We start from the raw sequence: 25,618 nt of genomic DNA on the forward strand, positions 1-25,618 counted from the left end.
TATAATAAAAGCCTAATATGCAAATAGACCGAATGGCAGAACTACCGGCAGAACGACTGGTCACTATGATGTGCACTGACTACCAGGGGGCAGATGCTCAACACTGGAGCTGCCCCCAGCCTGCAGGCCCCAGGCCAGCCAAGGTGGGTGCCAGTGGGTTCCCCCAATCACCCCGCCAGTCTCCCCGCAGAGGGAGGCGAGTGGCGGCAGTGGTGGGGTGCAGGGCCGGTGAGCGGTCAGCCAAGGCAGGTGCCAGTGGGGGCCCCCCCATCATCCTGCCAGTCACCCCACAGAGGAAAGCGACTGGCGGTGGGGGTGGGGCCTTCGAGTGGGTGGTGCCAGGCTGACCAAGGTGGTTGTGAGCGGGAGGCCCAATCATCCTGCCAGTCGCCCCACAGATGGGCCCTCATCGCCGGCCAGGTCTAGGGACCCTACCTATGCATGATTCCGTGCACTGGGCATCTAGTATATATATAATTGAAAATAATTACTCAATGCTTATTGCATTCTTTTGTTATATAAAATGAACTCTAATGATTTTTAAAATTTTATCTATGTTTTTTCTTTGGAATTCTGGTTAATTTTTATGTAACTTGGAATTTTTTTGATTTAATATAAACAAAATATGTTATATACAGATATTAATGTTTTATTTTAAATCACTCTAATGTGATTTAGTTTCTTTAGTATTACTATTTGAAGATGAAATAATTAATCTTAACATAATATTTAGTGTTAAAGTAACAAGGAGCTGAATGTTACTTTTCATGTTATTATTGAGTTTGGAAAATACCAATATGAATAACTTAATAGGTCAGACATATTGAAACACTTTATAAGTCACTGTAAAACAAGATTTTTGGAGGAAGGAATGTTATAAATGTGATATCTATGTAGAAATCATGTTATTTGCTAGACTTAATCCCATAATTTTCTCAAAGTTTATTAGATGAATTCAATTAGACTCAATGAAACACAGTAAAAAAAGAAGAGGCATCTGGCTTCCAACTGCCTGTTTCCTAGGAGGTTAAGATCACTTAGGCTAGTAATGTTCCTGCATTATTATACTAGAAGCCTGGTGCATGAATTCGTGCATGTGTGGGGTCCCTTGGCCTGGCCAGCGATGGGGCCGATTGGGGCCGTCTCGCCCAGTTCTGATTGGGGTCTATGGGGGCTGGCCAGCAGGGGGAGGGACTGCAGGAGGTTGGCCGGCCAGGGAGGGGCTCTGGGAGGGCTCCAGGGCGTGTCCGGCCCTCTCGTCCAGTCCTGATTGGCCGGACCCCAGCAGCAAGCTAACCTACTAGTCGGAGCATCTGCCCCCTGGTGGTCAGTGCACATCATAATGACTGGTCAAGCGGTCAACCAAAAGTTCAACCAATCAGTCGGACACTTAGCATATTATGCTTTTATTATATAGGATAAACTGATGAGAGTGTCACAATAAAACATGTAAGTTATCTAAGCTGATGTTTATGCTATCAACTAAGAGCATGTTCTGTAAAACATGTTAATACATAATGGGAAATTAATATTTTGACTATGATTTATTTTTTAAAAGAATTGCTATTATAAAAATTTCCATTAGTGTTAATTTTTGTTTCTATGTAACATGAACACAGGGTATGCTTTACAAAACATATTTATTTGAATAGAATTTTTGTTAAAATATTAAATTTACTGCTTGCTTCATTTTTGAAATATTTTTTCACCAGTTACAGTAAAAATAAAACTAAGGTTTTTATTACCATGTAAATATTTATTTTATTTTTTTAAACGTATTGTTATTGGGTGTGGTTTTTTTTTTTAGAGAGAGAGGAAGGGAAAAGGAGAGAGAGATAGAAACATCCCTGAGAGAGAACATCAATTGGCTACCTCCTGCATGCCACTCATCAGGGATCAAACTCACAACCCAGGCATGTGCCCAGACCAGCAATCAAACCAGCAACCTCTTGGTGTATAGGTCAGCACTCAACCACTGAGCCACACCGGCTGGGCTGTGTAAATATTTTGATGATTCATTTGAAAGTTTAATGTTCATTTTTATAAACTTTCCTTTTTTTTTTTTTTTTTGGAGTTTTAAGTATCTAGTTGATGAGTTACAGATTTTTTTAAAAATGTGTTTTTATTGATTTTTAGCTAGAGAGGAAAGGAAAGGGAGAAAGATAGAAACATCCATGAGAGTGAAACATTGATTGGGTGCCTCCTGCATGTCCCCTACTGAGGATCGAGCTAGCAACCCTGGCATGTGCCTGACCTGGAATTGAACCGGTGACCTCTTGTTGCATGGAACGATACTCAATCCACTGAGCCACACTGGTCAAGCATGAGTTGTGGATTTTAATTGTCCATTGAGAGTCACTTGAATAGAAAAGCAAACAATTATATTTCATAGATAAATATTTTATATGGCCCCAGTAGATACCAAATTAAAATTTTTATTTCCTTTGATATTTGTTTGCTAGCAAAATGTTTATACTTCATATTAATAAAACTTGAAACATTTACAATTTTCCCATACCTCTTATGTAAAACACACCTTAAGTAAAGATATTGAGACATCACATTAGGGTAAATGTAGGCCAAATCTATAAGTTGGTTAAATTTAGGCGAAGTGGTAGACTTGATTATACACCTTTTGATAATTAAACTCTGTAGGAAAAGTTGGCCCATTCTAGTAACCATGATACTTATCTTTTCTTGATGTTAGTGTTCTCATTTTGTTTCTGCATTTACATTCTCAGTCCTATTGTCACAGAAATATTAATACTATTACTTAGTTCCTTTTGTTTTCTCTCCAAAAATGTATTATCTGTAGGTGCACATGTACTAAATAAATTGAGTAGTATCACTGATAGTGGAAAAACTGCCTTCATCATATTCTCATTTTGTATCTCTAAGGTTATTGTGAAACTTCCAAAGTTTTTATTAGCACCTCAGTTTAAATGTTCCCAAAATATATGTCTGTACTTATCTTGACCTGCAGATATAAATATCCCAGAGATTATGAAGACTTAATTGAATCAAAATCTAATTCATTCTTTTTCTAACAAATACACTCCTCCTTTGCTTTCTTCCTCAATTAGTGGGAGAGCACTATGCTTCTTTTTCATTAAGCTAGATATTCCATAAACATCTCAATTCTTTTCCTTCCAGTTTATTCCTAATGGTATTCTGTCTTAATCTTCTTTTACAAGGTTTTATAAAAAAATCCAAATTGTTACCTTTATCTCTTAACTTTTTCTTTCTGTAATGCTTTCCCTGTAGTACCACTGAAATTATTGTTGTCTCAAAACTTTTGTGGAGTTATTTTAATTCTTAGTCTTGGGATCATCAAAGAATAGATTTACCCTGTTTTTCATATTGGTCACCCACTTTTTAAATATTAGTATCATGTTACACTAATTAATATTTTATTTCAATTTTAAAATCAAACAAACATGCAAAACTAAAACCTACTTAATAAATATTAGGAAGAGCATAATATAACACTGAACTGTGAGAGATGATTGTTTTAATGAATTTAACTAAATATTATATATTAGGAATATTGAATAATATGAAGACATTATTTCTAACTAGCTAACATTTACTAAGAATCTAAGGAGGAATTGCAAATAATTTTCATGCAGTATCTTATTTTCTTCTTTATCATGACTTTATAAAATTAAGATCTGTTATTATCTCCATCATATTCTAGATTAGATAAACTTTTTAAGGTCATCATTTACAATTTTATAACTATTTATTTGTGTGTGTTGGCTATGGTTTCATTTTTTTATCTTTATTGTTGAAAGTGTTACATAAATCTATTATATGGAGAAGTTTATTATATTAACATTTGTATTATGAGATTTAATATGAATTTAATAGTTTAAAGGTATTTTTCTTTTTATCCATTTTAATTGGTAATGTTATATGTGTATCTCATACCTATATTTTTCTAATTAAGTTTTCATAAATTTAAGTTTATATTTATTCACTAGAAATAAGTACTCTAAAATAATTATTCTTGAAGAAAGGCACATGTAAGCTAAATCCTTGAAGAGCATTATTTTCTGATTAAACTATTATTTTGAACTAATCATTTGACATGATTTTTGCAATTAACTCTTTTGAATTTTATGTATTATGTTCTTGGAACTTTAAAATATCTTCAATCAGTTTAAATGTTTTAATTAGACATTGATTATTGAAGTACCATAAAAGTTATAAAAATGACATTTTAAGGACAATATTAGAGAAGTATAAAAAATCTCTTCAGTATTTTTTGCTAACAATAAAATGATAAAAGGGGAACTTCGTATAATAATTATTTATGAGCTGTTATGAAAAATTGTATGGGAACTTTGTTCCCTATTCTTAAAGATACCTGTTTTGAAATGCCAAATGATTTGTAATAGAAACAGGGTCTGTTGATGATTACTAAACAAATATAGGTGTATATGGATATGTTTTAACCCTGCTGTCCTGCACATCCAGACAGCAGGCTTTTTGTTTATTGCAGGTTTTATTTTCTCTATTATGTGAAGCTATTTTATTAATATTACTGGGTTTCCAATTACTGAGTTTTTTATTGAAAGCATTTCCTTTCATTACAGAAACACCTGCTGCATTCCCAGACACTATAAAGGAAAAAGAAACACCAACCCCTGGTGAAGATATTCAGCTAGAAAGTTCCATTCCTCATACAGATTCAGGAATTGGAGAGGAGCATGTGGTTAGCATCTTGAATGGGGCAGAATTAGAGCCGAGTGCAGGCCCTGATGCCATGAGCGAACTGTTATCCACTTTGTCCTCTGAAGTGAAAAAATCACAAGAAAGCTTAACTGAGAATCCTAGTGAAATTTTGAAACCTGCACCATCCATATCTAGCATTAGTCAAACCAAAGGCATTAATGTCAAGGAAATATTGAAAAGCCTTGTGGCTGCTCCAGTGGAAATTGCAGAATGTGGCCCTGATCCTATTCCATATCCAGATCCAGCATTGAAAAGAGAAGCGCAAGCTATTCTTCCTATGCAGTTTCATTCCTTTGACAGGTAGGTACTAAACTAATTACTTACAGTGCTGTACACATGGGAGGAAAATTTGAATCTGTTCATTTAAAAATATTAGGAGGTCTTGAAAACATTAGATTTATTAATATAGATTCTTACTACAAATAATAGCTAAGTGACAGACCAACTTGATTGATCTCAGTATGGCATTTTAGTAATATATCTCTAAAAAAGGGGTTTCAATATGTTATGGAGGATATCACATTGAATTAGAAATAGAGAAACTCAGATTCTGATCATAATCAACCATCAAGTGACTACACTACATTGGGGAAGTCATTTTATCTTTTTGGACTTAATTTGTTAATGGATATAAATGGGGAAGGCCAGATTTTTTTCAAGGTCTACTCTGGCTCTAAAATTCCATTACATTATTAATGAAACTATAATAATTGTTGGATATTAAGCAGCCTGCCTTAAGTAATATATAGTTTGAGTTTTAAATGCAGATATATGGAAAAAAATTAAATGTGTGATCATCTTCCTCTTGGAATTTACATTATCCATGCAAAAGCCATATTTTGAAGCAAGTATTAGAAAGTAACTATTGCTGAAAGACATTTGAAAGTAAATATTGCTTAAAAGTATTTTAGGGTTCTAAACGATTTATAACATGGCCCCATTTATCTGTTTGTATTCAGATATTAATTGTACAAGGAACTTTTAGTTGAGTACCAAGAATTTTGTTTTCTGTTCCATTATACTTGCCACAGGAGAATAAAATATTTTAGAACCAAAGAACGTGTGCATATAATACATTCTACTATTTAAAAAATGTGCAGCATTAGAAAATTACTTTAGGATAGTCATTAATTCTAACAATATTACTTAACTTTGATACTGGGATTGATACATATTCCAAATTATGCTTACATACTTTTTTTTAACCTTCTGAATGTTCAAAACATATTTTCCAACAAAAAAAAATGTATGTGTGTGAAGTGATTGACAAGCAACTCTTTTTTATAAAGAATCAAGTTAGGAAATAAAATGTTTCTTAACCTGTAATGTCAAAATAAATATATAGTCAAAATATAATATCTAAAATAGTCAAACTGCCTTGTATAAATTAGGGACAGTAATTTTTTTGGTGTTTAAGGGTGAGGATTATCTTTTTTTGTATAGGAATATAATTTAAACTTTGCCCTTACACATTTTAACCAGTGTTCTACAGATTATTCTTGAAAATCTATTGTGAAAATATAAGTGGCACTGGTCATTATATTAGTATATAAAGATGAATTAAATCTTTTGTCTATTATGTACTTAGAGGAGATAAAATTCTTGCAAATAATTTTGAACAAAGGAGATAAAAATGTTTGCAAATAATTTTCATATAAGATAAAATGTGTTAAGTGTCAAAAATAAAAAATAAAATAAAAAAGAGAGGTCTATAAACATAGAAAGATATTTCTTTTAAAAATAGTTTGTTAATATTTGGATGTTCATTCATGTGGTTTCTTGGATGTTCCTATGCCATTTCATATTTATGTCCTATTTGGTTTATGGTCCTGGGATGTCTGGGTATGTGTGTTTTTATGAGTGCATATAAATATGAATATAAGTATGTTTAATTATATAGTTCTATAAATAAATGTTACGACACCTTAAGGTAATGAAAGTTTGTGTTCCATTTAATTTTAAGTTACATATTTAAATTTTGTTAAAATACAAAACAATAAATACAGAGAATTATGGTAATTTGCATAAGAGAATCAAGTTTGGATTATTGTTAGAATGGGTTTTTTTCCCCAATAAATCTTAACAAAGCAATCACCTGAGTGCCAATATTCTTAGCTACTCAAAATTTATTATATTTTGAGAATATTGCTTTTGAAAAATAGAACCCTTTGATTTGTTCTTGGTAGCTTTTGTGTAAAATGCAATGGGAGGGTAATCATAATTCTAAGTAGAAATAAAATTGAGGTGCACAAAACATATTTTTAATTCTTTTTAGGAAAAGGGTCTCCAGTGTAGTTAATATATGCAAGAGTTCAAGTACTATCAAATGTAAATGATGAGGTGATATTGATGAAAGGAGGGATTGAGGTCTCAGGGGGCGAGATGAAGGATTGAACAGAAGCGGCCTCACACTGCCTGTAACTCAAGTCTGTCGTCTTCACTGCTCAAAGCCATAATGGGAGGTGGCAGTCTGAAATGAGTTGCCACGGCAAAGAGTATTATTTTTGAAATGCTTTCACACAAATCACTAGGCCCTGCATACAACTTAGTTTCATGCTTTAATGTCATCAGGAGGCACAAATTGGTGTGTCTAATTGTTTGCCACCTGCCAGGCAAAATGAGCTGCCAGCCAGCCAGAAGGGTTTGATTGTCTGTCAGCTATTCAATAGATTGAGAGTGACAACATCAAAAATTTAACTTCAAACTCTGTAGCTTTGAGCAGCTTTTCAGAGATATCATACCCACAAATACTTCTGGACAACTGCATTTTTCAATTACATTTCCAAAATATAGCTACCATTTATTTGTCTTATCTACCTTAAATAGCTATAATTACACAATGAAGTATGTAAACACACTTCTGAAACACTAAAGTCTGAAACCCAAGTTATGACATATCTTTTAACACCAGATTGAATTTTTGAAAATAAGATCCAAGATGATAGGCTTTCAAAGCAACGTCCTGATTACTACCAGTTTCAAACACAGAATTAACACAGTCTTATTGTACCAATCACGTATTTATGAAATTATCTTTAGTTTAAAAATAGCTATAAACTCAATTATTCATTTACTTATAACTAAATCATACCTAATAATATTGTAAGGCCCCCATGGAAATCACTTAGGATTTTACTATTATTAGCCAATAACTTACTTGTTTTATTGCAAACATGTATTCTTTGCATTTATTCCAGATTGTAAATTTGGAAATAAGCTTCCTGAAACAACGACTGTGATTTGAATAGTGTTAAGTTAGGTTGTGCCTAGGGTGTTTCTCACCACTTAGTAGTGGATGGAGCATTGAATAATTCCAATGTTTTGAAGTTTATTTTTTATTTTTTGAAGTTCATTTTCATTAGGTAAACTGCAATATCAAATTTTAGAACATTTAGACCTAACTAAAATAACCTTTTATTCTTTTAGTTTTAAATATTTCACCAGATTTTATTATAAAATGCAGAAATATTCTTATCAGCGTATATGAAAGAGCTGTTTCTTTTTCTTTCATTTCCTCCCCATCATCATCTGTGCCAAATTTGGGTATGTCTTTGATTACACTGAGTGGCCCTAACAAATATATTCTTATGAATTGTAAACCACTGAAAATGCTAGAGATCCTCTAGTATTGTTGTATAGTGAGAAAAAAACTATATGCAATTTTAAAACTATATCAGCTTTTCTAATGTGCTGTTACCATGAAGTAAAGAGAATTATTTATTATGCATATTTTTAACAGAAGTACTTAATAATCTCACCATAGAACTCATAAATCAAGTTGTGAAGTTTCCCCAAATACTGTTTTGATAGATTTCTATGTAAGTCTATACTTCATAAAGTATACTAGCTGAGCTATATTTTTTATGAATTAGTAACCTTGTCACTTTTAGGTTGTGGTAATGCTTTTCTCCTAAACCACCAATTAAATTTTACCCTATCTTTTATACTAAAATTTTAATCTTATAGATCCACATGTTTCTAATCTTTTGAGAATTTGGTATATATCTGTGATTTAGCTCAGTCAGTTTTCCTGGGATTTTTAAGATTCCCTTTAGTTTGGACAAAAGACAAAAAAAAAAAAAAAGTCATAGGGCAATATGCTTCTCCATGGATTTTAATTATTATTATGTTTAGAAAATTGTTTTAACTCTGGTATTTCAAAAATAGATTTTGCTGCCTTTCTGTCTAATAAACATTTATCTAACATGATCCCCTAGGATTTTGCAGATCTGCTTATATTCGAATTTCTGAGTTTCAATAAAGTGGTCTCCATTTTGTCTCGTCGAACTTTTCTATTCTTGCTTCCAAGTGTTGCATTCTCTGAGAAAGAAAATTTCTAAGATGAAAAACTATATATTTTCTCAATATTATAGTACAAAACAACTATATAGATAGGCTTCATATTATTAAATCCAAAGTACAAGCTTAGGCTAGGTATTTTTCTCTAATTTTTTAACATTAAAATTTTTAATATCAGTGCTAATGATGACAATTTAGAGTATAAAATAAATATTTTATAGATTTAATGGAATTCTGCTACATTTATTTCTTTAAACTTAGAATTAAGTGAGATTATGAAAAATTATAATTTTGCTAGGATTTCAATTGCTGTTCTTGTAGTTTTCTTTTTTTTTAATAAATGTGTTGATTATATTATTTAAAGGAATAATAGGCATATGTGAGCCAAATTTACTAAAAATCTGTCAACCTTTACATTTCATAGTTTCTGTGATATCTAGCCATTGAAAGGCCAGTTATTATGCTCCAAGTGTCCTGGGTAGAGTATTTTTTATTTAAATTTTTTATTATTGAAAGTATTACATGTCTCCTTTTCCCTCCATCGACCTCTCCCCCCCCCCTGTTTCTGCCCCCCAGCACAGGCCCTCACCCCCTACTGTCTCTGTACATTGGTTATGCTTATATGCCAGTCCTTTGGTTGATCTCTTAACCTCCCCTGCCTTCCCTCTGAGGTTTGAAGGTCTGTTCGATGCATCTATGTCTCTGGATCTATTTTTGTTTATCAGTTTATGTTGTTCATTATGTTCCACAAGTGAGTGAGATCATGTGGTATTTATCTTTCTATGACTGGCTTATTTCGCTTAGTATAATGCTCTCCAGGTCCATCATGCTGTTTCAAATGGTAAGAGTTCTTTTTTTTTTACAGGTGCGTAATATTCTATTCTTTAGATGTATCAGATCTTTAATCCACTCATCTGCTGATGGGCACTGAGGCTGTTTCCAAATCTTAGCTACTATAAATTGTGCTGCTATGAACATAGGGGTGCATATGTCCTTTCTGATTGGTGTTTCAGTTTCTTGGGATATGTTCCAAAGTGGGATGACTAGGTCAAATGGGAGTTCCATTTTGAATTTTTTAAAGAAACTCCATACTATTTTTCACAGTGGCTGCACCAGTCTGCATTCCCACCAGCAGTGCACGAGGGTTCCTTTTTCTCCACATCCTCACCAGCACTTGTTTGTTGATTTGTTGATGATAGCCATTCTGACAGGTGTGAAGTGGCACCTCATTATTATTTTGATTTGCATCTCTCAGATGATTAGTTCATCAGGGATATTGGCCTGTAATTCTCTTTCTTTGTAATGTCTTTATCTGGTTTTGGAATTAGGATAATGCTGGCATCATAACAAGGGTTTGGAAGTGTTCCTTTCTCTTGGATTTTCTGAAATAGTTTGAGGAGAATAGGTATTAGTTCTTCTTTGAATGTTTGGAACAATTACCCTGTGAAGCCATCTGGACCTGGGCTTTTATTTGGTGGGTGTTTTTTTATTACTGCTTCTATTTCATCAGTTGTTATTGCCCTGTTTAGGTTTTTTTATTCTTCCTGATTCAGTTTTGGGAGATTGTATTGTTTTAGGAATTTGTCTATTTTATCCACATTGTCCAGCTCGTTGGCATATAGTTGTTCATAGTATTTTCTTACAATCCTTTGTGTTTCTGTGGTGTTCATGGTTACTTCTCCACTTTTGTTTCTGATTTTATTTATTTGGGCCCTCTCTCTTTGTGTCTTGATTAGTCTGGCTAATGGTTTATCAATTTTGTTTATTTTTTCAAAGAACCAGCTCTTGGTTTCATTGATAGATGATAGATAGATAGATAGATAGATAGATAGATAGATAGATGATAGATAGATAGATAGATAGATAAATAGATAGATAGATATAGATAGTCTCTATGTTACTTCTGCTCTAATCTTTATTATTTCCTTTCTTCTACTTACTCTGGGATTTTCTTGTTGTTCTTTAAGTTGTAGGGTTAAATAGTTTATTTCTCAATTTTCTTGTTTTCTTAGGTATGCCTGTAGTGCTATGAACTTTTCACTCAGGACTGCTTTTGCTGTGTCCCAGAGATTTAGGGTTGTTGTATGTTCATTTTCATTTGTTTCCAGGAAGTTTTTTATTTCTTTCTTGATCTCATTGATAACCCATTCATTGTTTAATAACATGTTATTTAGCCTTCATGTGTTTGAATGTTCTAGGGTGTTTTTACTGTAGTTAATTTCTAATTTCATTTAGGTGCACCTATATTGGGTACATACATGTTTACCAGGGTTATATCCTCCTGTTGGATTGATCCCTTTAGTATTATGTAGTGACCTTTGTTGTCTCTTGTGATGGCCTTCATTTTAAAGTCTATTTTGTCAGATATGAGTATTGCTGCTCCAGCTTTTTTTTTCTTTTCCATTTGCATGGACATTTTTTTTCCATCCCTTCACTTTCATCCTGTGTGTGTCTTTTGTTTTGAGGTGCATCTCTTGTAGACAGGTTATGGTTGGATCATGTTTTTGTATCCATTCAGCTACCCTACACCTTTTGATTGGAGCATTTAACCCATTTACATTTAGGGTTATTATTGAGAGGTACTTATTTATAACCATTTTTATTCTTTATGGCTAAGTTTCTCTCTGTTTCTTCTTCTCAGCAATCCCTTACAGTAATCCCTTTAGCATTTCTTGTAATGCTGGATTGATGATGATGAACTCCTTTAGCCTTCTTTTTTTTTTTTTGGTCTGGGAAGCTCTTTATTTGACCATCTATTTTGAATGATAGCCTTGCTGGATATAGTAATTTTGGTCTCAGATCCTTGCTTTCCATTACCTTTAGTACTTCATGTCATTCCCTTCTTGCCTGTAGAGTTTCTGATGAGAAATCAGGTGTCAGTCTTATGGAAGCACCTTTGTAGGTAACTGTTTGCTTTTCTCTTGCTGCCTTTAAGATTCTCTCTTTGTCTTTAATTTTTGGCATTTTAATTATGATGTGTCTGGGCAGGGGTCTGTTTGGGTTCTTCTTGTTTGGGGTTCTCTGTGCCTCCTGAACTCATGTGACTTTTTTCTTTACTGGGTTAGGGAAGTTTTCTGCCATTATTTCTTCAAACACTTTCTTCATTCCTTTCTGCCTCTTCTGGCACACCTTCTATTCTAATAGTGTTATGTTTCAAGTTGTCCCACAGCTCCCTTAACCCTTTGCACTCGCTTGCTTTTTTCTCGAGCTGCTACCGATGCTAACCGTGTCGAGTCACACTCGACATCCGAGTGCAAAAGGTTAAGCTTTCATCCTGTTTTTTAATTGTTTTATTTTTTATTTTTGGTTCTCTGATTGAGTGATATTTTGAACTCTGTCTTCTAATGCACCTATTCAATCCTCAGCTTCCCCTAATATACTGTGTATTCCTTCCAATGTGTTTGTGTTATGTCATTCTTTATCTCAGACTGTTATTTTTTCATAGTTACTATATCTTTTTTTCATACTGTTGATCATATTTAACATCATTACTTTGAACTCTGTTTCAGATAAATTTCTTATCTCTGCTTCATTTATCTCTTCTGGCGAATATTCTAGTTCTTTCATTTGGGGGTTGTTTTTTTGTCTCCTCATTTTGTTTGTCTGTTTGGGTTTGTGAGTATGTTTTAGGTAGATCCTCTACATCTCTCAATCTCTAGTACAGGACAGTGTTAAAGGCTGTTTCTGACTAATTAGATCAGGCAAAGACTCAAAGCCTCCATAGACCACCTCCGTCTACAGACTGATATGATTCTGACTTGAACAGCCCCAGGCAATCGTTCTCAGGTGTGGTAGAGGTTTGTTGTTTTGTTTTTTTTCCAACAGTGTGGAGCAGTTGCTTCTGCCTGGAGGCTAATTGTTACTTTTAATCTCTTAAGTGGCCTCAGAGCAAGGTGTTTTCCAATAGGGTGTGTTGACTGTCTCCCCCGCCCCCTCACATCCCAGGCAAGGCAAATGTATATGTGGGACAGATGTCCTCCGCTGTTGAGGGAATTACTCAGCCCAGGAAACTTGGGGTGTCTGCCTTCTGAGCTCTATCCCCCGAGTCCCCAGTCCTTGGTTCTGCTCTCACAGCTCCATTCCACTTCACCCTCCCTCTGTCGGAGCACAAGGTGGGTGGCTCCACAGGGAATTTTTGTGCATTGGCCCTTCCAGAGAGTGCTCGACCTTTCAGCTGCCCACTCCCTGGCAGACAGCACCCCACTGCTTTTCACAGCTAGAAATTATGTGGGTGCCCTCCTTAGATTTGGTGCTCTCTGCTGGGGAGCCCAACTTGGGGATTAGATCCCAGAGTTCTCATGGCACACCCCGCCCTCCACAGCTGAGATATCTCTCCGGGACTTCAGTTCCTGTCTGTGGGTGCCCTGCCAGCCCATTCGTGCCTCCACCTCTCCTACCAGTCTCTGTGCTGTCTCCACCTTCGGTCCTTGGGTATCAGAGTTCTCTCCTGTGAGTTTTCCACTGATTATTCAGGAAGCCTCTCCATATTTCAGTTGTAATTCCAGCTTGTTTGTGGAAGCATGTTCGTGCAGCATCCTCCTACTCTGATGCCATTTTTAATCTCCTGGGTATAGTATTTTAAGGCCAATGGCCAGAAGATGCAATTTTGGTGGTATCCTAATTTCCCCTATTTTGTTGCCTTTGTCTCTCCTAGCATTTATACAGGCAATCAGTTAGCCAAAAAGTATCTCTCTTTAGAGAGCCGATTAATAAAATGCTCAGTTATTTCCTTTATAAGTTTGTTGTTATTCTAAATATAAAATAAGGACTCATAAAACATGCAAACATCATGGCAGTAACCTTGTGATTTCTCATAAGAATCAGTAAATTGTAATGTCACCCTAAAACCATTACTAGATTTTTTTCTCTCCGAAGTTTCAATTTTTCTTAAACCTTAGGGAAGAGTGATAATCTGGAATTTAGGAGAACTGACTTTTAATAATCAGTTGTGTAACCTTTATCTATTGTCTTTGGCTCTCTGGAACTCAGTTTCCCAACATTCAGAATAATGCATTATTTCTACCAAGTCTCATAAAGTTTCAAAATTCTTAATAAATGAAACTGCTTTATCATTAGTCTCAAATAAGTAGTAGATGGATATTTTTGAATTTGGTTAAAAGACCTGTATTCCAGAAAAGATAGGACATGTTCATTCCCAAAGCCTCACTATAAGCTGGAGCATTTCTCAAGTGGATTCTCTCTGTTACCTCCTATCTGGCCTCCCTATTCCCAGAAGCTCCTCCTGACCCCCAGTGTATTTTTCACATTTATGCCAGAGACCTTTTTATTAAATACAGATCTGAAATAAATTACTGTTACTACCCGATAAAGGATGAACTTTTAGTTTGGAATGGAAAGTCCTTAACTTTCACCAGTTGTAAGGATCTATTTGGAGTTCCTTCAGTCTGCTGAGTTTTTCAATATATCTTTGTCTAAGTTTTTACTATTGAACTTTTCTCTTCTTGCCTAATTCCTATTGATCCTTCTAGATTCAGCTTACTCTTCCCACGAATACACACCTTTTCTGTTCCTAAAAGGCCTTGTGCAGAACTTTGATCCAGAGCAATTATTTAAATATATTGCACATTTGATTTGTTTGTCTCTTGTATTTCTTTAAAGTATCCCTGGGCACGGGTTGTGTCTTACTTGGCTTCCTATGCCCCTGAACATATTCGTGTAGTTGTATTCCCTTGACCTGTCATTGCTCAATAAATGTTACAGAAAAGGGGTAGGGGATATTGATAAGAACGGGATTTTTACATGGTGCATGAATAATCATGAATCTCACTTGCTGAGAGTTTTTAATCAATAAAGCGTATTGGTTATTGTCAAATGCTTTTTCTGCATCAATTGAAATGATCTTGTGGTTTTTGTCTTTCAATCTGTATATGTGATGTATCACATTTATTGATTTTCGAATATTGTACCAGCCTTGCATCCCTGGAATAAATCCCACTTGGTCATGGTGTATGACCTTTTGAATATATTGCTGGGTCTGATTTGCTAGTAGTTTGTTGAGCATTGTAGCATCTCTGTTCATCAGGGATATTGGCCTGTAACTCTCTCTCTTTGTAGTGTCTTTATCTGATTTTGGGATTAGGGTAATGCTGGCTTCATAAAAAGATCAGACCTTCAAACCTCAGAGGGAAGGTAGGGGAGGGCGGGGTTAAGGGGGATAGATCAACCCAAGGACTTGTATGCATGCATATAAGCCTAACCAATGGACACAGACACCAGGGGGGTAAGGGCATGAGTAGGGGTGGGGTGGGGGGCAATGGGTGGATAAGGACACATATGTAATACCTTAATCAACAAAGAAAAAAAAAGAACTTGGAAGTGTTCCTTCCTCTTGAATTTTTTGGAATAGTTTGATGAAGATATGTGTTAGTTTTTCTTTGAATGTTCGGTAAAACTCCCCTGTGAATCTGTCCAGTCAAGGGTTTTTGTTTTCTGGGAGTTTTTTGATTACTGCTTCAATTTCATCAGTAGTTATTGTCCTATTCAGGTTTTCTGATTCATCATGACTGAGTTTTGGAAGATTTTCTAGGAATATATCCATTTCGTCCAGGTTGTCCAATTTGTTGGAGTGTAGTCCTTTGTAGTATTTTTTTTTTTTTACAATCTTTGTATTTCTGTGGGGTCAGTTGTTATTTCACCTCTTTCATTTCTGATTTTGTTTATTTGGAACCTCAGACATATTGAACCTCTTAGCAATATGTTTATCAATACTTCTCTTAGGACAAAGGAAATTAAGGAGAAAATAAACAAATAGGATTACATCAAAATAAAAAGCTTCTGCACAGAAAAAAAAATCATCAACAAAATGAAAAGAGAGCCCACTTCATGGGAGAACATTTTTGCTAATGATACATCTAATAAGGGCTTAATTTAAAAAATATTTATAAGGAACTCATACAACTTAACAAAAGACAAACAATCTAATTTAAAAATGGGCAAGCCGAAACCGGTTTGGCTCAGTGGATAGACCGTCGGCCTGCGGACTGAAAGGTCCCAGGTTCGATTCCGGTCAAGGGCATGTACCTTGGTTGCGGGCACATCCCCAGTAGGGGGTGTGCAAGAGGCAGCTGATCGATGTTTCTCTCTCATCGATGTTTCTAACTCTCTATCCCTCTCTCTTCCTCTCTGTAAAAAATCAATAAAATATATTAAAAAAATAAAAATAAAAATAAAAATAAAAATGGGCAAAAGACCTAATTAGACACTTCTCCAAGTGGAGATATAGAAGGCCAAGAGATATATGAAAAAATGCTCAAAGTCACTAATAATCCGAGAGATGCAAATTAAAGGGACAATGAGGTATCTACTTATACCTGTCAGAATGGCTATCATCAGGAAATCAACAAATGACAAGCGCTGGCAAGGATGTGGAAAAAAGGGAACCCTCGTGCACTGCTGGTGGGAATTCAGACTGGTGCAGTAGCTGTAGAAAACAGTATAGAGGTTTCTAAAAAAATTGAAAATGGAACTGCTGTTTGACCAAGTGATCTCACTTCTGGGAATATATCCTAAGAATCCTGAGACACCAATCAGAAAGAATATATGCACCCCTACGTTCATAGCAGCACTATTTATAATAGCTAAGATCTTGAAACAGTCCAAATGTCCATAAGTGGATGAGTGGATAAAAAAGCTATGGTACATTTACACAATGCAACTCTATGCAGCTGTAAAGAAGAAGGATCTCTTACCCTTTGAGACAGCTTGGAGGGACCTGGAGAGTATTATGCTAAGTGAAATAAGCCAGCCAGAGAAAGACAAGTATCACATAATCTCACTCATATGTGGAATCTAATGAACAAAATAAATTGATGAACAAAATAGATCCAGAGACATAAAAGCATGGAACAGACTCATGTATTTCGAGGGAAGGAGGGGGTAGGAGAAAGGGCAGGGAGTGATTAACCTGGGAACTTATATACATACTAGAGGCCCTGTGCATGAAATTCATGCATGGGCGTGTGTGTGCCTCAGCCCAGCCTGCACCCTCTCCAATCTGGGACCCCTCGAGGGATGTCCAACTGCCCGTTTAGACCCAGGATCGGGCCTAAACAGGCAGTCGGACATCCCTCTCACAATCCAGGACTGCTGGCTCCCAACTGCTTGCTGGCCTGCCTTCCTGATTGCCCCTAACCGCTTCTGCCTTCCAGCCTGATCACCCCGTAACCACTCCCCCGACAGCCTGATTGATGCCTAACAGCTCCCCTGCCAGCCTGTTTGCCCCTAACTCCCCTCCCCTGCAGGCCTGGTCACCCCTAACTGCCCTCCCCTGCAGGCCTGGTCACCCCTAACTGCCCTCCCCTGCAGGCCTGGTCCCCCCCCAACTGCCCTTCCCTGCAGGCCCGGTCGCACCCAACTTCCCTCCTCTGCTGGCCTGGTCACCCCTAACTGCCCTCCCCTGCAGGCTTGATCACCCCCAACTGCCCTCTCTTGCAGGCCTGGTCCTTCCCAACTGCCCTCCCCTGCTGGCCATCTTGTGGTGGCCATCTTGTGTCCACTTGGGAGCAGCCATCTTTGACCATATGGGGCAGCCATCTTGTGTGTTGGAGTGATGGCCAATTTGTATATTACTCTTTTATTAGATAGGATAGAGGCCTGGTGCATGGGTGGGGCCCAGCTGGTTTGCCCTGAAAGGTGTCCCGGATCAGGGTGGGGGTTCCCTTGGGGCATGGGGCAGCCTGGGCAAGGGGCCTGTGGTGGTTTGCAGGTCAGCCACGCCCCCTGGCGACCCAAGTGGAGGCCCTAGTATCTGGGATTTATTTATCTTCTATAATTGAAACTTTGTAGCGGAGGCCAAAGCAGGCCAGGGCTGCAGGAGCTTGGCTTCCTCCATCTCCGGGGGCAACCCAAGCCTCCTGCTCTCTCCAGCTCCATGGCTGCCGCCATTTTTGTTGGGATTTATTTATCTTCTATAATTGAAACTTTGTAGCCTTGAGTGGAGGCCTCGACCCGCCAGGGTGTGCGGAAAGCTTGGCTTCCTCCATTGCCGAGGAAACCCAAGCCTCCTGCTCGCTCCATGGCTGCAACCATCTTGGTTGGGTTAATTTGCATACTCGCTCCTGATTGGCTTGTGGGTATAGCAGAGTGATGGTTAATTTGCATAATACTCTTTTATTAGGTAGGATATGGACACAGACAATAGAGTGGTGAAGGCCTGGAGGGGTGGGTGCTGGGTGGAGGGGTCAATGGGAAAAAAAATAAACAAAGGGGACATCTGTAATACTTTCAACAATAAAGAGAAATTTAAAAAAAAAAGCTCACTGGCTTTAATGAGTCACTGTTGAAAAGCCCTTTCTTATCTTCAGTATCTCACTTCATACTTAAACAAATCTTGAGGTATACATATAAAGTAGTATCCTTTTTACAAAATCCCTAAAACTAATTAATGGAGACACGATTCTGTCCTTAGACCACTTCTACTGTCAATTTGCACCCACTTTTTTTTAATATGTTTTATTGATTTTTTTGCAGAGAGCAAGGGAGAGGGATAGAGAGTTAGAAACATCAATGAGAGAGAAACATCGATCAGATGCCTCTTGCACGACTCCTACTGTGGATGTGCCCACAACCAAGGTCCATACCCTTGATTGGAGTCGAACCTGGGATCCTTCAGTCCACAGACTGATGCTCTATCCACCGAGCCAAACCGGTTAGGGCTGCACCCACTTTTTGTGATTGATTCCATCCACTTTCCTAGCATTAAATAGCGTATTGACTTATGACTCCCAATTTTATGTCTTAGTCCAAACTTCTCACCTAAAGTATAGACTTATTTGTCCAGTTGCTTTTTCAGCAACACTACTTGGATGGTTAATAAGTTAACAATTATTAAAAACCCTGCTCCAAACATAGTTTTCTATATGCTAGTTAATAGCACCTCAAGCAAACATCTTTATATCATCTTTGACTTTTCTCCCATTCCAGTCTTCTTCCAATTCTGTTTGCTCTAACTTTTAAGTATAGTCAAAATTTGACAAACTTCTCACCGCTTTCACTTTGCCATTCCAACTTAAATTGCCATCATTTCTTTCTTGAATTATTGTCACATTTTCCTATCCAGTCTCTTCCCACTCATTTGCCTTTTTCCACTTAAGTCTACCCTTAATATAGCAGCTAGAGTGATCCTGTTGTAGCCCAAGATCACATTCCTTCCCTGTTCATAAGCTTTTAATGGCTTCTGATCCCACTCTATGAGAAAGCCAATGGACTACAATGACCTATGATGTGAGCCCCAATTACTTCTCTCATCTCATTTCATAACTCTGCCCATCACTTAGTCTTCTTGAGTCACACTAGCACTGCTTTTCCCTCCACCTATAATACACTTCCCTGGATATCCTCATAGCTTTTTCCTTCACCCCCTTCAGTGTATCCTCAAATGCCACCTTTTTAGTGAGTGTCCTCTTAGCCATCTCTCCAATACTACTCCTTATGCTTTAGTTTTCTCATAGCACTTAATACCCGATATGCTATATTTACTCATTTATGTAATTGTATTTTCTATCTCTCCTTATTGGAATATAAATTCCATGAGGGCAGATATTTTTGTCTGTTCTATACATTGCTATATTTAAGATCTTAGAAAGTCCCTGACACAAGATAGTGCTCAATAAATATTTGTTAAGTGAATGAATGAATCTTAGATCACACCCCGGATCTCTGGCTTTGAGATAGGGTAAATCCAGTGATGGGAGAATTTGTACTTATATGTATTATGTATCTCTCAGTGGATTACAAAACATAATCACTCAATGGAACATTTTGTGCTTTTTTGTTCATTTCTTTTCAATGGGATATTTTGGTGAAGTGAATTAGATTGCATAATTTCCTGGCTTGCAAGATATTTTTTAAATGTATTTTTATTGATTTCAGAGAGGAAGGGAGAGGGAGAGAGAGAGAGAAACATCAAAGATGAGATAGAATCATATATTGGCTGCCTCCTGCACGCTCCCTAATGGGATTGAGCCTGAAACCCGGGCATGTGTCCTTGACCGGAATTGAACCCGGAACCCTTCACTCCATAGGGTAATCATCATATTTTGATGATAACCTTTATAATCTTGGAGTATGGGAATGTCATATGTATATAAGGGAATTATCCACTTCTTTATAGTTTGCAGTCTTAAAGGTGTGGGGCAGAAGTGTGAAATTGTGTGGGAAAACATGGAAAGAATACTTTTAAGATAGAAAGATGCAGTGGAAATTGTGTGTAATGTAGAGGATTCTAGGATTCTATCAGTATAAATAGCAAATGTAGAAGAGTGGAATATGTTAATATTTTAGGTTGGAGGCTCTTAACTTCTAAGTGTGGCTATATTTTAAAAATCCAGATGAAAAGTATATGCTCAACCTAGAAATTTTGTATGTATTCCAAAAACTTGTGTATATTTCAGGAAATTTATGGACCCTAGTGGGTATCCCAAGTGGATACAATAGACTTCTAGGTAAGCCTTTTAGAATAGGTGGAATAGGTAACCAAATGGCAAATGTTGAGTAACAACCTGATAGAAGAATTTTAAGAGCCAAAATGGATACCATTAATAAATCAACAAACAAGTGCTGGTGAGGATGTGGAGAAAAGGGAACCCTCATGCACTGCTGGTAGGAATGCAGACTGTCGCAGCTGCTGTGGAAAACATATAGAGGTTCCTAAAAAAATGAAAATGGGGCTGTTGTTTGACCCAATGATCGCACTTTGTGGAATATATCCTAAGAACCCTGAAACACCAATTAGAAAGAATATATGTTCCCTTATATTCATAGCATTATTTTCAAGAGCTAAGATATGGAAACAGTCCAAGTGCCCATCAGTAGATGAGTGTTTAAAAAAAGCTGTGGTACATTTACATAATGGAATACTACGCAGCTGTAACAAAGAAGCATTTCTTACCCTTGAAACAGCATGGATGGACCTGGAGAGTATTATGCTAAGGAAAATAAGCCAGTTAGAGAAAGACAAATATCACATGATCTCACTTATATGTGGAATCTAATGAACAAGATGAACAAAATTGTACCAGAGATATGAATACATGGAACAGAATAACAGATCTCCGGGGAGGTGGGGGAGGGAGAGAGCAGGAAGAGATTAACTAAAGAATATATGTATAACCCAGGGGCAGAGAAAATAGTGTGGGGAGGCCTGGGATAGGACAGGAGTTGGGTGGAGGGGGGCAAATAGGGAAAAAAATGAGAGACATCTGTAATACTGTCAACAATAAAAAAAGAAATATATAACAAGATTCCAAAAGATAATGAATGTGTTATTAACACATACTGATAAGTGTAAACTTTCAAATTATTTATAAAATAGATTTCTTAGGACATAGAATGGTTTCAGGTGTTACGGAATGGATAGTGTTGGTGAGGAAATGATATTAAGAACGGGAATGTACAGTCCTTTGGTTCCAGATAAATGATGTGGCCATAATAATCAAAGGAGACATAGTAGTTCTTATTAATGCATTAGGTTGTAGACAGAGAAGGAATCTAAGGAAACAGTCAAATCCAGCTTTCCAACCATCTCAACACATCCCCTTGTGACATGATCATCTTCTAAGCCATTATGGAGTTCATGAAAGTTACTAGATGTTCTTCCTCTTGTTATCCCTAATTTGATATTTGGATATATATGGAAGTTTCACCTTATTTCCTTCTCATATACCTGTTTCCTTATCAGATCTTTAATTGGTAAAATATTTTAGTCTTTCACCCTTTTCTCACATGTCTTGATTTCCAGATTTGCTATCATCCTAACTTTCCCCTTGTGGACATGATACTGTGAGTCATTATTCTTGACATACGGTGCTCCAAACTGCACATAGGATTTTGTTTATGAGAGCTGACAATCAAAAAGTGTATCAGATTTATTGCTTCTTTAAATTGGGTACTGATATAGACCCAGATTGCAACAGTACTTTTGGGAGTCATCAAAGTATTAATAATAGCTAAAATGTATTGACCACTTGCAATATTCCAGGTAAAGTGCTAAGCACTTTATATGCATTATATCCTTTTATCTTTATAACAATTTTCTGAGTTTCATACTGTAGTGAATCTCATTTTAAAGGTGAGGAGAATGGAGCTTAGACAGATTTACTTGTCCAATGTAAGACATGCCCATATGTCTTGGTAATTATTGGAGGTAGGCTTCTAACTCAGGTTTGCTGTCATTAATAACTGGGTTTTTATCCACTGTGCTACTATATTTAAATACCATGCCATCTATCAGTCACTGCTATGTTTACTGTCAATTAAGTATCTGGAGACTTTCATATTAATTGCTATTAATTAGCATTGGTTTTTTAGTAGACATGCATATAATGTTGTTTGCATTTATTATAAGCCATTGTTACAGGCTGTTGAGGTTAATTTTTTTTCTCTCATCCATGTAACTAATTTTTCATACTATAGTTCTCTAGCATTAGCACTTGACAAATCGCCTGCACTAGTCTTACAGAGAGTTTTTGCCCAAAGTAGGTAATGATCTGTTAATCAGAAATGTTTGGTAATAGTGTTTCTACCATCTGTAAATTTGTATCACAGCACTGTTGATCAGCCTGTGTTTCTTTATTTTATCCATAAAGATATTAATGAGAGATGTAGAAAAAAAGTATAGTTTCACTAATGACTTATTTTCAAGACTTGATAATTTTGTTTTCTTTCTAGGTAGTCAGTGAAATAGTGCATCTCAACATTAGTTTTGACATTTAGAGAAGATAAACCCAAAATTACAGCTTGCTCTTTTTTTAATTGATCTTTATGTAGATCATTATAACTTGATAGTATATCTTAAAGGCAGATAATTATTTCAGTTTAGACAGTGGTAACAATTGTTAACATTTATAAGATAACTCATACTTGACAAAGTCCTTTTAAATAGTCTTCTTTAATCTCCCCCTTATATGTGACATAAGTGTTATTCATCTTGCCATTTTTACAGTGATAAACAAATTTAAGATCACGTAGCTTGAGAGTGATTTAGTTCTCATGCCTTAATTTTCTAAGTCCGCATCCTATATTCTTTCATTGTCAGACTGCCTCTCAATGGTATAAATGAAGTAATTAGATAAACAATGGCCAATGAAGGGATTGAAAACATAATATGTGATTTGGATAATTTAATAAATAGTTGAGAGTTCAGGGTTGAGTCTGATGAATTTGAATGTACCCATAAAAAGAAAAGAACCAGGGATAATGGGGGGATGAGAACACATATGTAATACCTTAATCAATAAAGAAATTTAAAAAAAAAAGAAAGAAAAGAACCAAGTACCCATATGTAATGAAGAAAATTTTTTGGCACAAGTCAAATTTTCAAGGCTATAACCTTTGGTTATAAAAAAGTCATAAAGTTATTTGAGCATGAGCCATTGATACAGATTCCTTGAAGTAGAGCTTTTTAATTGGAAAATTGTAAAATATAGATACACTTAAAGATCTAATTTAGATTAGATATTTTGTGTTCTCCATCACCAGTTTTCAACCATTACACTTGAGCTTAAAACATCTAATTTCTAGATCAGTGATTTTTCAGCTGTTATGGCATACCAGTGTGTTGCAAGAATTTTTAAAACATGCAGTATCTGATTCTTTAGCCAGGGGAATTAACCTCTTTTCCCTTAGGTTGTCAAGTTAAAAAATGACAACAGCCAACACAACAATAGCTGTCTGATGTGAATGAAGCAAAATTATACCTAATTTTTGTCAGATTGGCAAAATATATAACATATTTTTTGGTGGGCTGCAGAATTTTAGTAATTAGTTTATGTGTGCCATGAGATGAAAAAGATTGAAAATCGTTGTTCTAGATAAATAAGTTCAATGTGTTCTTGAAAGTATGCATTAAATGAAGTAGCAGTGCTGTAAAATTTGAGAAGAATAAAGCCTCCTGCAAAGAAATAAAGATACCTGGTATTATGTTAGAAAAATAATTTCTTTATCCTTTAACTAATATTCCTACTATTTATAATTTAAGGTTATCACAATGTCACATTCAGACTTTTTGTGTGAAATTCATTTAAATATGCTTAAGAAATATGGAAGAAAATACTCAGCTCCTATGTTCAGAAAGTCAAGGCTTAAAAGCTAATAGATTTTCACCAAATGTCTAGTGTATAGTCATAGTTCTTTTTCATTCCATTCCTACTATGATGAATAATTCAATTTTTTTTTCATAAAAATAAAATATAAACTTATTTAATATCAGAGTTCTTGGTTTAATTTTTTGCTTTACTATGAAGAAGATTTAGAATTCGGTTTTCAAAGTTCTTACAATTATTTTACAGATGGAGTATAAAATGTAGGTAAGGTGGACATTTTATGTATATTTTGCAAAAAAAAAAAAAAAAAAAGCCCATTGTGCAGATGCAAATATTCTAACTTGAGCACACATTTTCCCAGATTCATGATTATAGCCCACATGCCATCTTGAGAAATGTTTGAAAACTTCAATTCTGCATAAATGTTTTTACTACATGAATTATAGTAGTGAATACACTTTACAATATACTTAGTATCCATATTGTTTTCAACAATGAAGTTGTTCTCAGGAGTTTTAAAGCAAGGGAAAAGAAAATAGTATCTTGTCTATATGTATCTGCCATGGTAAGATTACAATTCATCAAAACCTTGTGTTGTTTATTACTTCCTGTCATTTCTTTGCAGGAGTGTGGTGGTGCCTGTGAAGAAGCCACCTCCAGGTAGTTTAGCGGTAACCACTGTGGGAGCCACTGCGGCCGGAAGTGGGCTGCCAACGGGCAGCACTTCTAATATATTTGCTGCTACTGGAGCTACACCAAAAAGTATGATTAATACAACAGGTATTGTCCTTATATATTTTTGTGATATCTCATCCTTTTCTTTCTGTTTTCGGTATCTTCATTTTTGTGTTTATTTGATATTAAAAATAAAATACCCTAATCATTTAAGGTTATCTTAATTTTTAAGAAGGTTCTACCTTATGTTGCTACCTTTCAGAATTTGTCTATAATTCTAGGGTGTATTTTTTCATGGTCATTTGAGAGGACACTTAGTAATTGTGGTTTTGAGTCTTCTCAAAACATAGTACTTACTTTCAGAGTGAAATCAGATTGCCGAAAGATATTTGGGGAGCAAAACCAATGGTAATTTGAACACTGAAGTTTAATATGTAAAAAAATAGTACATTTTATCAAGAATAACAAGGTATACTAAATATGTTAGTGACAGAAACTAGATTTCATGACATTTACTGGTTGAATCCTAATCTATATTTTTGCTAACTCCTCTAAGGGAAGGCAGAGCGCCCCTAAGAACCTTGATGATATCTAAGATCTTCAACTTGTAAAAAAAAATGCATGTGACTAAGAACCATTGTATCACATTGAATTAGTATATATACCTCGATTACAATTGTATCCAATTCATTGTCCAACATTTTTCTAATGATTCTAGGGACAGGCAATTCCAAATCACTACAAATTTTAAAAGCCTGCCTAAAATAGCCTTTTTAAAAATTTTTTGGTAAGTTTCCAGAAATGTTCCTGTTGATCAATAGCTAAATAAATCCTCACCCAAACCTTTG

The 25,618-nt window shown here is 35.7% G+C and overlaps 1 protein-coding gene across 4 annotated transcripts in view; it reads left to right on the forward strand.

Moving 5' to 3' along the window:
* Window positions 1–25,618, forward strand: part of NBEA (neurobeachin) — an 873,840-nt gene that overhangs the window by 339,822 nt on the left and 508,400 nt on the right. For 3 of the 4 annotated variants that reach the window (XM_079778900.1, XM_079778901.1, XM_079778903.1), the window contains 2 exons: window positions 4,599–5,037; window positions 24,721–24,875. In XM_079778900.1, the coding sequence (XP_079635026.1) occupies window positions 4,599–5,037; window positions 24,721–24,875 (594 nt within the window). The remainder of the gene's footprint in view (window positions 1–4,598; window positions 5,038–24,720; window positions 24,876–25,618) is intronic. The other variant, XM_079778902.1, reaches the window with a different exon arrangement.

Source organism: Cnephaeus nilssonii (assembly GCF_951640355.1).
Source record: "Cnephaeus nilssonii genome assembly, chromosome: 8".
NCBI lineage: Eukaryota > Metazoa > Chordata > Mammalia > Chiroptera > Vespertilionidae > Cnephaeus > Cnephaeus nilssonii.